Raw genomic sequence first — 13679 nt, 5'->3', positions numbered from 1 at the left:
ACAATTCAAGATCTGGATGGCCAGTAGATGTTAAAACTTCACCTACGAAGTTTTTCTGGATGGCATAATAAAGGAAAACTGCCTATCATTCCGGGGAAATCTGGATTCTTGTCTGTAGGAAGGCGCGCATCTCACCGCATTCATCTAAACGGACAGGAGTTGCGTTCGAGCACTCGTACTGTCGAGGCTTGAAAATTAATTCCTAGATACTTGGTTTTGTTGGCGCCAGATAACCGGTAGATATTGCGGCCAAACCCGACACAAGAGAGTACTCAGTACTGATGGATTGACAGGGAGATTTATTCATGGGATGTGTGGAGGGAGAAAAGCGTGTGAAAAAGAAAGAAGGGAGGTGTCAGCGGTAGCCTGTTTCCGCTTATATGCCCTCCTGTATGCAGCAAACAAGGCACAACTGATGGTATCACGCGACGGCCGATGCGGTATGACAGCTTTCAATGTTAGGAATCATGGATTGGGTGGAGGGGCGAGATGACTCAGTCGTTAGAGTGCGAATTTACTGACTGGGAAGTTCATGGTTGAAACCCGACATCTGCGTCTCGACTTTTCTTGTCTACGCTAGGACAACCTGGCAGTGTCCCAGCCCTCTTGCTTCCTTTGGGTGACATGGTAGCTAGGCACCGAAATGGTGTTACAGCTGAGTGATTATTATTTTCATGGTTTGGGTACTGCCACGGCGCCAAAACCTAGACAGAAGGACGATTAGGGTCCTCAACCAAAGTCTTTGCTCAAAAGCCTTACTGCAAGGTAGAGGAATCTGGAGGGAAGCATTAGTGCATCATTTCCCAAAGAAAGATTAGACACATTTGTTCCAAACTCCAACCTGGAGAACCAGGAGACTGTGTCGGTCAGACTTTAAAATATTGACCAGCCTTTTATGGAAAACTGTGGGTGCCGCGTGGACATCCGCTGCCAGTGTAGCTTAATCGGTCACGGAGGCACACGAACCTCTAAACCACGGTACTGTCCAATCTCTTCGTGACGAATCCTCTTTGCCGACTGCAATCCGATTGCTGCAAAGTCAAGAGGACACTGTGCCGCCGCTGAAACATCCTCGTGGAAATCGCCCGCTTATTAGAATACGCTATGATCCAGCCTTCCGTATCTCCATTGGGGATTCAATTCTTCCTTGCTTTCAGCGATAGGCACAGAGTCCCCAAAGATCATTTCAATTATTTTGTGCGACCGGTCCCTATGAACCGCTCTGGGTGGAACCATCAATAATCAAACTGACATAACTATCTCTATTAAAGAACGATTACTTGACTGTTGGATCGAGCACTTTGAACAATAGTTCTGTATACTTTCATACCAGCAGGTGTGTGAAAATATACGGACAGCTCTCCAAAGGGCCTTTGCTGTTCGGGAGCGTTCAGGTCTTTTAGTATGGAGTTCTGGGGAACTTTCGTAAGACATTTAACTATCAGCAGCATATTAAAATGCTTTGGAAAACCCAGATGTTCAGTTATTTTTCGTTTTCGGACCACTTTTGAGTATATAGAGAATGCCCCAGATGTCCATGAGCGTGATCCGGGTCTTTACTTCACATGATTCGTGGCCTGTGAGTGTATATGGGCAGTTCTGTAAAAGCTTGTCCGCGAAAAAGCACCCGCTAAAGATAGTCAACCTCTCCGCCCTGGCCTCAACGAAATAATTAGGCGAACATTGGAGGACTTCTGCTATTCAAATCATTGATTGTGGCAGCCGTGTTGGAGTATGCAGATGAGGTCCTCCCAATATCCAAAAATGACCGGGAAGCCTTTGCGCTACCAGGTTAACTAAGCACCACCGTTTCATCCTTCTGTGTTCATCTACAATATATAAATTCATGCTTTAGAACGTGCAGTCCTCGAGCCTGCCCTTTGTGGTTCCTATGGAAATACGACTGCGGAGGTCTGCACGATTCTCGAAGGCGGCATCCACGCCTACCGTTTCGGGTCACTGTTGGCGTCAGGGTTACATAATCAAGTCTAAGAGGTAGCGTATACCAGAGTGCGCTGCTTTATTTTCGGGAGACCTATGCTTATCCCTTGCTTGACATAAACTTGCAGATAATCAGAAGCGTTTTCGTGTTTTTCCCACCAATGTCCCAAAATAGTTTTTGCTGTTTACTAGCACCAACGAGTTCACAACAAGGTGCTTAGGGATCGCGTCTTTGGTTATGCAGCAGGTACTAGCAGGCACGACACTTGACGAACGGACACAGCTCTCAGTGGATGAAGTAGTTGAAGGCATAAGGGTTCGCATTCATATCACACGTTTGAACAGTCCTCTTCCTTTCCTGGTACAGTTATTCTGGTGAGTCCACACCAAACGGGATGCACTGGACTCGAGTTCTACTCTTATTAGAACTTGTCAGCAGTACTGACCAGGACCTCCTGACGCGTGAGTCAATCGATCGACACAACGAGGATCGGTACTGTTTTGTTCGAGGCATCTGGCACCCCAGTCACATCGCTCAAGTCTGAGCACGATCACTTGCTCAGACAGGATAATTCAGGTGCATTCAAAATGCACTGATGGAGTATTCGGAACACGCTCGCCTCGCCTGTCAGATCTCCATTTCAACCCGGACACGACCAACAGTATATACTCCTTGTGAGTCCCAATAAGGATGAAACCGTAGTCCGGTGCTTCCCCCTTTGGTACGGACCCACCAGATTAATTGAACCAGGACAGTAGAAGGACTGTTCAACCATGTGGTGTGAATTGTACGAATTCCGCAATCATTTTGGTTTGAACTCTGATTATTTTGTTTTTGCTTTGGTCTTTTACTCGCAAGAACATCATCGACAGCATGACATCACTGTTCAACATCGATGCTTCGCTGCCTTAAGAACAGGGACCCAAACTGTTACGAAGGGACCTGTTCTCACTGGAGACGCTTCTAGATACCCGGAATTTCCTATTTCCGTTCAATCGGTTTGTCTACCGATTTTCCATCTGGAATATAAATCGGGTAACACTCTAGACACCTCAAACTCCGAAGCGGATTTTAACTGGCCCGAACGGCACGGGTCTGACGAGTTATCGAATGCACATTGCTTCAGTTACCAACCTGTGCCAGTTACCAACCGCTTTTCTCACCTTGTTCTATTTCGTCTTCAGGTTGGATAGTCTTGGTTGACCGTTCACCTAAAATGAACGCTGTAAGGTTCATAAGAACCGTCAACCGTTTCATTCAGTTCCGTCCTCTTATCGGAAACAACTTCAAGGACCGCTTTTACTCTACTAAGATTAGTTCATTCGAAGAAGCGAAGGCAGCAGTAAACACTCTAAAGAACGACCCGGGTACGGAGGTCAAATTGCAATTATATGCCCTCTTCAAACAAGTCAGTTTTTGTTGTCACTGTCAACTTTATTTCAGGCAACCCTTGGGGATTGCACTGACGATAAACCCGGTGCACTAAATTTCGTCCAGAAGGCAAAATGGCAAGCGTGGTCTGCCCTCAAGTCTATGTCGAAGGTAAGTGCACCGTCGTGTTTCCTCAGTATTTTATGCGGTTTCGGTTCCCAACTTTGCCGTACACCTACACTAATGAAAGATACTGAGAGTATCGCTGCTCCTCTCTTACCGACAAACAGCACCTGATAGTGAAAATTTTATTCACAGTTGCATGCGTCTTTATGTTCCTTGTCACTATCGAACTCGATAGTTACCATACTTTCATGCAACCGTGGTCCCTGTGATAACACCGAGATGAGCAACCATCAATGTTCCGCTGTGTGTTTTGTTTTCACGTCGCTCAATTTTTACATGGACTTCGTCTTAGACGAAACTTTTTGGATACCTTTGAAACGTGAGACCGCCCATTTGTTTCATTACCCTTCCTAGATGTTTAGTTTTCATGACGCTTTTAAGTTCGTAGACGGGAACACATCAGTGAATTGGTCACTTTTTATCTACCAAGACATCGCACGCTTGATTGAGTGCGCATCCGAGGAGCAGTCACTTGTAAGGATCAACTGCCGCGGCCCAGTCTGGACACAACGGACGTTCATTATAAATGATTCAGGAGGGCTTTAGAGAAGTGTAAGGATGCTTAAAGCAGGACTCTAGTCTAAGTGTTCGTGATTGAATTTCAAGATTCGACCTCGCGTGTTATTCTACAGCAGCTGATGTCTAGTCATAGGATTTGGCTAGGGCACGACAATACGATTGTTAGGGAAATCTCGAATGCTTGAGCTTTCCATTGGTTCATAATAAAGAAACTGAACTTTGCAGTGGAGCGACAGTTTACGTGCCCTGGCGACCTCCCGAGTTATACCCATGCACACCTCCTGGAGAGACTGCACCTTACCGTGGTGTGACGGTTTGCGCACCTCATCGATCCATTGAGCTATACTGGGGGAGGTGTCCCCGTGACACTCAGAGTCTCTGCTGTCAGGTTAGTCAATGGTTAGAGGTCCGACAAACAGTTTCCTGGTCCTCCAGGTTGGGGGTCGGAACATGTGGCGGTTGTTCCGTAGAAACAGTAATGCATTTGCATCTCCCGCTAAACACCACTGCCTTGTGGTTAGGCTTTTAAGCCAAAGGCTTTGGCTGAGGACCCCAATCGTCCTCCTATCTAGGTATGGGTGCCCTGACAGTATCCCAGACCACGTACAACCGTGAACTGCACATATACAAATAAACCCATGCCATATCGGCCAGCGCGTGGTGCCACCATCCTTATTTGCTGCATACAGCAGGGCGGGTAAGCGAAAACAGGCTACTGCTGATGCCTCCCTTATTTCTCTTTCACACACCTTTTCTTCCCCCTCTCCCCCCATTAATTACCCTCCTTCTGTACACCCAGCACTTAGGACTGATAACCCCATTCGCCTCGCATCGGTTTTGCTTGCAACATCTGCTTGTCCAATGGCACCGACATCGTCAGGTGTCTTCAGATCAATCTTCAAGCCCCGACACCCAGTCTATCTGGCCGCCTTTAATGGGAGCACTCTGAAGCAAGCGGGACAACAAGTTGCTCGGGCTCTCACATTGGACTCGCTCGCTATTGATGTGTGCTGCATCTCAGAAACAAGAATTCATGATGCAAGCACAGTCATTGAGCTAAACGCCCCATCAGTCTCCGCCCGTTTCCGGCTATGCACCTATGGTGATCCAGAGGCTGCTGTGCTAGGTGTGCGGGGGTTGATGTCATCCAAAGTCAGCGAGCGGACGCATCCTTGCTTGACTGGATACCTGTTGATAGTCGCCTCTGTGCGGTTCGTCTGGCAACGTCTGTGAAGGAGTCTCACAAGCGGGAAGTTGATAGATGTCTGTCTATCATGCCTGCCTACGCCCCAACCGACTCTAGCTCCGACGCCATCAGAGGCAGTTTTTACGACGTCCTGAATACCCTACTGCGGCGAGCTAAAAGCTCAGACGTGGTGGTTGCCGGAGATTCAAATTCACAAGTAAGCAGGCTCAGCGTATCTGAGACTCAATTAGTGGGTCGAAATGGATTGGACTCGGTATGTACAGACAACGCAGGACGATTGCTTCAGCTGTGTGCTGATCGCAGGCTGTTTTTATACAGTACTAACTTCCGAAATAGCGGAAGTCGTCTGGCCGGCCTCCAACCGCAGGTCGGCCGCACATTCAAATCGACCACATTGCCATCAGTTCATCATCATCATCAAAGACAGCAACATCAGTCTTGGAACTGATGCTTCACTGCCGCACCGCCATCACTTACCGATGACGCGAATTAATAACTGACTACCGGTCGTTTCGGAGTACATTTATGAACTCTAACCACGCGCTCGTCCTGACTCGCTTCTCCTTACATATTCCGGGGCCGCATAGGGTGCGGACGAATTGCTTGGCAACTAGGAGACTGGCAGATCCGGATGGTAGACGAATTTACCAGAACCATCTTCTAGATTCCTTTCGGAATGCTCCCTCATCAGATGGGGACTCATACTGGGACGTGATTGCCACATCTTTGCATCGTGCTGGGAATCTTGTTTGTGGCATGGCACCATCAGGCTCTCTCGAGCACTGGATATCAGACCGAACGGTCGCACTGCTTAAATCTCGGAAAGTTATCCCAGCCGGAACATAACCTGATGCGACGAATTATCAGACGTCAAGTGAAGAGGATCGTGCAAGCCGACCGTGAATTGCGGTGGACACAGAAAGCCAAGGAAACGGAAGAGGCCCAGAAAGCCGGTAATATCCGAAGCTTATTCCAGTTGGCACGTGCGACCGGGCCATGGAAACACACGTGAGTGAAACCATCAAAGATCGGAAGGAGGTGACCATCTCGAATAAACAAGGATGCCTCGACCGTTGGGCTGAATTTTTCGGAGGTTTATGACAGCATATGTCCCCTCAAGCGCCACCGACTTCCTGGTCCGGATGACCTCCCACCCGCGTTGTTCAAAGATGGGGGTAGAGTCCTCAGTCAGCGCTTGTCTGATCTGTTTGCCTGCGTTTGGGAAAAGGGATCTGTTCCAGACAACTGGGGAGAGTCGGGATAGTGCCCATTTCCAAAAAAGGAGCTTGTAGTGAGTGTGACAACCACAGGGGGATCAGCTTGACCCGTCGTAACGAGACTGTTGGCGTCACTTGTGCTTCGTCGCCTTATGGTGGCTCGTGTAACACTGATCCGAGAGCAGCAAACGGGATTCCGATCTGGTAGGGGTTGCGTTGACTGAATCTTCGTCAGGTGCTAGAACAACATATAAGCGTACGTATGAGCGACCCACAATCCTAGTTTTCATGGATTTCCAAGGCGCTTCTGACTCGGTTGACCGGTCTGTTCTGCTTGACTTGCTCCCTACCGAGGATTGCCCCGGAAGTTCGTGAACATGATGGTCTCTTTATATTCCCAGACTTCCGAACGTGTGAGAGTGCACGGCGAGCTTTCCAAAAGCTTCCGTACACAAAGTAGTGTCCGTCAAGGTTTCCAACTCTCCCCATTCCTGTTCAACTTTCTGATCGATGAAATTATGAGACGAACGCTAGAAGATCTCCAAAACCCCGGTTTTCAAATAGTCTGTGTCGATCGGGAATATGCAGAAGACATCGTTATCATCTTCAAAGAGAAGGCGCAAGTTTTCTTGGATAAACTGACCAAGGTCATCCCGTCCTTTTGGTATGCACTTTGCACCCACAAAGTGTAAGGTCATGCTCGTGGACATGTAGTCACTAAACACGCCACTTACAATCCAGAGAAAAGCACTCGATATTGTTGAGCGTTTTACGTATCTTGGAAGTTGTATTAGTTGCGACTGTAGTGTGACGGATTAAGTCAGTGTACGAATCTGTAAGGCTGGGGTCGTGCTTGCTAATTTGATACACTCATTGCGTCAAAGTGATGTATCCCTGACTCTCAAGGGACGTGTGTATCCATTCACAGTGCTGGGTGTTTTGTTGTATAGCTGTGAGACTTGGCCTGTCCGGGCAGCGGAACTGAGACGTCTTCAGGTGTTCGACAATCGTTGTCTCGGAACCATGGTCCGTGGGGGTTGGTATCAGCGTGTCCATAATGGGACTTTCATGGATTCCAAGGCGCTTCTGACTCGGTTGACCGGTCTGTTCTGCTTGACTTGCTCCCTACCGAGGATTGCCCCGGAAGTTCGTGAACATGATGGTCTCTTTATATTCCCAGACTTCCGAACGTGTGAGAGTGCACGGCGAGCTTTCCAAAAGCTTCCGTACACAAAGTAGTGTCCGTCAAGGTTTCCAACTCTCCCCATTCCTGTTCAACTTTCTGATCGATGAAATTATGAGACGAACGCTAGAAGATCTCCAAAACCCCGGTTTTCAAATAGTCTGTGTCGATCGGGAATATGCAGAAGACATCGTTATCATCTTCAAAGAGAAGGCGCAAGTTTTCTTGGATAAACTGACCAAGGTCATCCCGTCCTTTTGGTATGCACTTTGCACCCACAAAGTGTAAGGTCATGCTCGTGGACATGTAGTCACTAAACACGCCACTTACAATCCAGAGAAAAGCACTCGATATTGTTGAGCGTTTTACGTATCTTGGAAGTTGTATTAGTTGCGACTGTAGTGTGACGGATTAAGTCAGTGTACGAATCTGTAAGGCTGGGGTCGTGCTTGCTAATTTGATACACTCATTGCGTCAAAGTGATGTATCCCTGACTCTCAAGGGACGTGTGTATCCATCCACAGTGCTGGGTGTTTTGTTGTATAGCTGTGAGACTTGGCCTGTCCGGGCAGCGGAACTGAGACGTCTTCAGGTGTTCGACAATCGTTGTCTCGGAACCATGGTCCGTGGGGGTTGGTATCAGCGTGTCCATAATGGGACAGTTAGAATGCGCGTTTTCGGTTGTGCAACAAGTACTTCCATTGAAGAATGTGTCTAGCACCAGAAGCTCCGTTGGTTGGAACATGTGTTGCATATGCCTAGTCATCGTTTGCTGGAGAGAATGCTGTTTTACACGCCCAATTTAGAGTGGCGGAAGCAGAGAAGTGGCCAACCCTTGACATGGCAGATGTGTATGAAATAAATCACGAAACGTTTGGATGCTGTCGGTGCTACTAGCCTTCCAAGATGGGAACCGCGTGATCCTCACTGCGTCTGGCTGGAGACGCTGCAAGATACGGCTACCAACCGATGTCAGTGGCGTTCTTGTTGTCAGTTTCTATCCAGATTGCCTGAATAAGCGTTTGGAGGTGCAGGCACCTCGGAATGATTGCAGTAGGCCAATACTAAGTTCCTTGCCTTTATTCTTTTCTTCACAACAATGTTTTCAATCAAATCGTGGTTGCACCGCAGCAAAGCATCGGTGTTGAACACTGATATCATGCTGTCGATGATGATCATGATCATGATCATGATCATGATGAGCTTTCCATCTGGAAAACCGTGCATCGAATTCCAGTGGTTCCAACTGTTACAGTTTCGGTCACCGTAGATAAGAAGAATGAGTTAATGAGAGCCACGTGTTATAGGCGATGACCCAATAAGCTTGCTGACTTCGAATGGCTCTGTTTTTGGGGTGTGGCGGGGATGGGCAGTTACGCAGTGAAAGCGATAGCTTTGATACAAGACCATGATTGGCTTGCCTTGTCTCGCAGTTCCCATTCACGAAGACAGCAGTTACCAACGCGACTCACCGTCGTCATGTGGCGAGACGGCTCAGTAGTTAGAGCGTCAATTTACTGGCCGGAAGATCCGTGTTTCGAACTCGACCTCTGCCTCTCGACTTTTCTCGCCTGGGCTTGGGCAACCTGGCAGTATCCCAGCCATCGTGCTTCTTTTTCGTTGTATGGCAGTTAGGCACCGAAATGGTGCTACACTTGAACGATTTTTATCACCATCTTTGTCAGAGACTGCAATATCAGTATGGACGTCTCTGCTTCACCGCCACACAACCACGAAGTTTATCTAATAATTAAACCTTCGAATGAAAACCAAAGGGTGATGAAAGGAGGGCACCTGGTGTAAAAACATTACTTTCCCAGCTTAATATTTGACCGGAACACTCCAAGCTCGCGTTCCTGTCAAAGCGACCACGAAAGGTGCACAACGTGCATTAACACCCAGAACCAGGTAGAAAACACTTGTGTGGCGCCTTGTTTATAAGCTGTACGCGGTGACATTTTGGAAATTCTGATGCTTCCTGGATGCGCCATTGGCTACCAGCATTCGATGGATAACGGGTCGTGGTTAGCTGTTAGATCCAGAGCTCACTTTGACGCTGGAACTGCAGGCGGTTCAATCTTTGGCCATTCGCCTGCGAGATGAGCTTCTTGACCGTAGGAGCGCTTAACTGCGGGCGGTAAAGTGGTATCGATGTGGAATCTTGCGGAACACCTGGTACTGAGTTGTTTACACCTCCATGCGTTCAACCGGACAATCTGGGTAGACTGACAGCACGAACGCTACTAATGTCCATCAGCCGCCACTTTTACAATGCCTGTAGGCAAGCGCAAGAGAAGTCACGGGGACCCTATTTTGGAATGCGGACCGTACCAACAATAAGGAACAACTCTTCGTAACCTTTGTCACACCCCTTTGCCAAGTCACACTGTCGACCTCGCGGTTCGCGCCATTCCGAAGAGGGCAGAGAGAACAACACTGTTCTCAGTAGACGGTGGTTCGGCATGCATAGCACATGGCCGAGCCACCGTAGTTTATGGTGCTTGATGTTCCTGGTAACTGAAGCACCCGTCCCACGATCAAATATCCGTTTTCTAATCACCTCGTTACTAATTCGTACCCGCCATCCAACACCAGCAACGCTTCTCAGGGCTGATTAGTCAAAAACCTGAAGACGCCTCAAATCATCCGTCCACAGATGTCTGGCAACAGTGACGCCTCTACTGAAGCCTGGTGCACGCGATCCCTGATACTCCATGTTATGCAGCTTTAACGCTTTAACGACGCAAGTTTGCAAACTAGACCTAGATATTCGTTCACTAACTTCATCAGACAGTTCCGCCGGAACGGAGATATGTAAAATTCTTCACGACCTCTAGTGATTCTCTTTGAATTGTAAGGGATACTTTCAAAGGCTGCACGCTCTGAAGCATTAATTTCCACTTTGATGATGAAAGACGCATGCCGAAAGATGGCATGACGGTGGTCAGTTCATTCAACAGGCTTTGCATTTCCTCTTCAAAGATGAGAACGATGATGTCTTCGTTCATCAGATCGTCCGGGTTTTAGTGATTTGAGCACCTCTGTTTTGAAGACCTTCCAGCATCCGCCTCATTATTTCACCAATGACGAAGTTGAACAGGAACGGAAAGAGGGGACGTCCTTAGCGGCCATCGTTGTCATTCTATAGAGAAGCTTTTGGGGTGCTCGCTACACACTCACAAGCCCGGAATTATGTTAATATAATTGTAGTAGTAATCGTTCAGTTGTAACGCACTTGGTGTCTAGCTGAAATGCCAACCAAAGGAAGCAAGAGAGCCGAGGTAAGGCCAGGTTGCCCAAAGGAGCTGTCGGGATGCTGGGGCTGGATTCGAACGGTGTGAATGTAAGGACCGGATTATGTTTGCAAACCTTTGGGGCATACCCTGTTGACCCAATGTAGCTGACACCACTGGCCGATTGAGATCCAGTGTTTGGATAAGGTTGGCTTGTTTGTTCCGGCCGCGTGTAGCGCTTTGGATATCCGTTCCCAGTGGCCGTTACCATCCAGCGTTGAACCATTCATCAGGCATCCGAGGAGCCGGTTATAGCAGACTCGTTTGATCTCTCGATCTACTAGCTTTTCAATGGCTAAGCCAGCTGTGTGTGTCTTTTGTAGACCTGGAAATGGCAATGCAATGCAACACCGGTCAAATGCATAGCCGGAGTTCACGCCAGATTCAAGAAGGAATGGCATGCAGTTATCGACCCTCAGCACCAGTAACCGACGGCGATTTGGTCTGTGTGAATTGGGGACTGGTTCGTTGGTGGCCACTTGTTCAAGTGGCTTCCGCTGTTCCGAAAATTCGTACTCCAACAGAGTAGCCAGTGATCTGCACACATCCCAAGCAGACGATCATTGTCCGTGCTCATCGTGTCCAATCCATGATGACCATCCAATCGGATCTGGGCCGCGCTAAATTCACATACCTGAGCATTGATGTCACCGGCAACAATAACGATGTCTGAGCTCCCAGCCTGTTGTGAAAGAGCACTTAGAGCATCATACAAACTGTTTGGCAGATTCAAAGCTACCGTCAGTTCGAGTGTAAGGAGACAATAAACAGGTTGCGGTGGACCGCACTTTCTCGAGATTATTCCACAGGCTTTACCAAACGAACCGCTCAGAGTTAACCATAAAAGAGTATCCAATCAAACAGAGCTTTCGCTGGATTGCTCAATACAGTGTGCACACGGACATACGCAGTTGCAGCCGTCTCCGCATCACCAGAGGTTTGCAGCCGAAAACTGGAAGTGATCGATGGGGCAGTTAGTTCACTCACAATACTTGTGTCCTGTATCCTTGTTTCTGATAGACAGCGCCCAAGTAAAGCGGTATTTGTTGTATGCAATGCCGTCTTATTCTCGCGCTCAGTCGGGACTTGGACTCCATTCATAACAATTTACTTGTCTAAGAATAAGCGTACATAAGTTGGAACTAGAGGCGAATAAGGTTAATACGAAGCGACAATTTGAACACAAAGGACAGTCATGACAACACATCGATCTACATGGAACCTAGCATACAAACAAGAACCACTTGTGGTCCTTCTATTTTCAGTGTGTGAACATTAGAGACAGCTAAGTAGACCGGCTTCTGGGGTTTGAAAACCGACTTCGATGTGCTTAGGGCTGTTACTAAAGTCGGACGTGCAGAAGCCGCAGCTCGGTATGATTCACAGTGAACAAAGTGGCCAGTCCTAGTGCTGTGATCTGTCGAGAGGGTATTCAAATTAGAATGAAGTAGGTTGGGAGACTGAGTACATGAAAATGGAAGAAGGGAAACAACTAGTTTGTCTTGCAAGGGCCTTCATGCTTCGTTGTCAGATCATGGACTGACCACGCCCGGGTGGCCTCCATCCGATTCAAGGCTGGGCGGGGAGGGCTCCACTAGGCAAACGGTCCTCTGGTACTACAACGGCGTAACCTGTGGAGTGTGACCATCTGATACGTCGAAATCCATCTGGCTTAACTCAGCATTGCTGACCTGGTATTCCCACCAGATTTGCTCACTGCCAAGCCGATTGCATGTCTGTGCCACAGATGTCTGAGGTTAGCGATTGCCACCCTGACTTCCCCACCTCGACAGTCCGCCTGGAACTTTGCCTCCACACAGATAGGCGAACTTTACTACCACATCGATCGGTTCACCAACAACCATGACGTTTGGGTTCGATCCCACCAACTATTGTATCAGCACTTTACAATTTATAGGTGCAGCAGAATTATTCAGGTTAATTGAAATGGTTTACATTCCTGAAGGGTCATATCCAGGGAGAGCAATATCAGCAGCGTACTCAAAGTGAGTGAACGAGCGCTCCGAGAGTATTTTGCCACCCTCTGAGATAGGAGTGTGATGATAGTAAGATGTTTCTTCCGAGTTACTTGTATGTTCATATTCATCGAAGCAGCGATACTGCCTTCCCCCAGCGAAGGACAAACTAGAGAAGATTGGCTGTAGGGACCGCACGCAGAGACCGTTCGACGGTTGATCGCGACCGCAGGCGCATCATTCAATGTAGTCGAAATACTTAAAAAACGACTTAAGCCTGACTGTCAGGGGTAGACTGTCCAGTCTGTTGTGCTTTGTGAATCGCTGCTGCATCTGCAAGGTCTTCGAAGGCTCTCTGTGCTTGACCATAGGTGCCTCCGAAGCGTTGAGCGATTCTGGTAGGAACACTAGGTCAGCAGTGCTCAGGTAAGCCAGATGTATTTCAGGAAAGTGCACTCATTCTCAATGGTTCATCTGGTTGAGTAGTGACGAGTAGGACTACTGACGATTTACTTAAGTCTGGCTTTCTGATGGAACGCCGCCGTTCCTGATTTATTCTCAGTCAGTTGTTTTGTAAATTAAACGGTTTCGAACCATACATTGGTAGCTTATTTTATTAAAGTATCACACTGTTACTGGTCCAATAAGTGGATCCCTGTTGCTCTCCATTATGTATGTTTTGTCTGAAAGATCCCACTGGTTCGCCTGATTCCCGAAGTGTACGGCCTGCGTTTTCAGCCCCGGTTTGCAACCAAATGGATGTTCGATGATATTGTGCCTAATTT

General features: G+C 48.0%; 1 protein-coding gene across 1 annotated transcript in view; it reads left to right on the top strand.

The window, feature by feature from the left end:
• The window catches only part of T265_05254 (hypothetical protein), a gene marked incomplete at both ends in the record, with an annotated part of 73794 nt that overhangs the window by 43301 nt on the left and 16814 nt on the right, over positions 1-13679 (top strand). The window contains 3 exons of the mRNA XM_009170223.1: positions 3386-3484; positions 5176-5421; positions 5995-6233. Of these exons, the coding sequence (XP_009168487.1) occupies positions 3386-3484; positions 5176-5421; positions 5995-6233 (584 nt within the window). The remainder of the gene's footprint in view (positions 1-3385; positions 3485-5175; positions 5422-5994; positions 6234-13679) is intronic.

The sequence above is a fragment of the Opisthorchis viverrini genome, assembly GCF_000715545.1.
Source record: "Opisthorchis viverrini unplaced genomic scaffold opera_v5_97, whole genome shotgun sequence".
NCBI lineage: Eukaryota > Metazoa > Platyhelminthes > Trematoda > Opisthorchiida > Opisthorchiidae > Opisthorchis > Opisthorchis viverrini.
The sequence above is the reverse complement of the archived record's forward strand: the minus strand, read 5'-3'. Positions and strand labels throughout refer to the sequence as shown.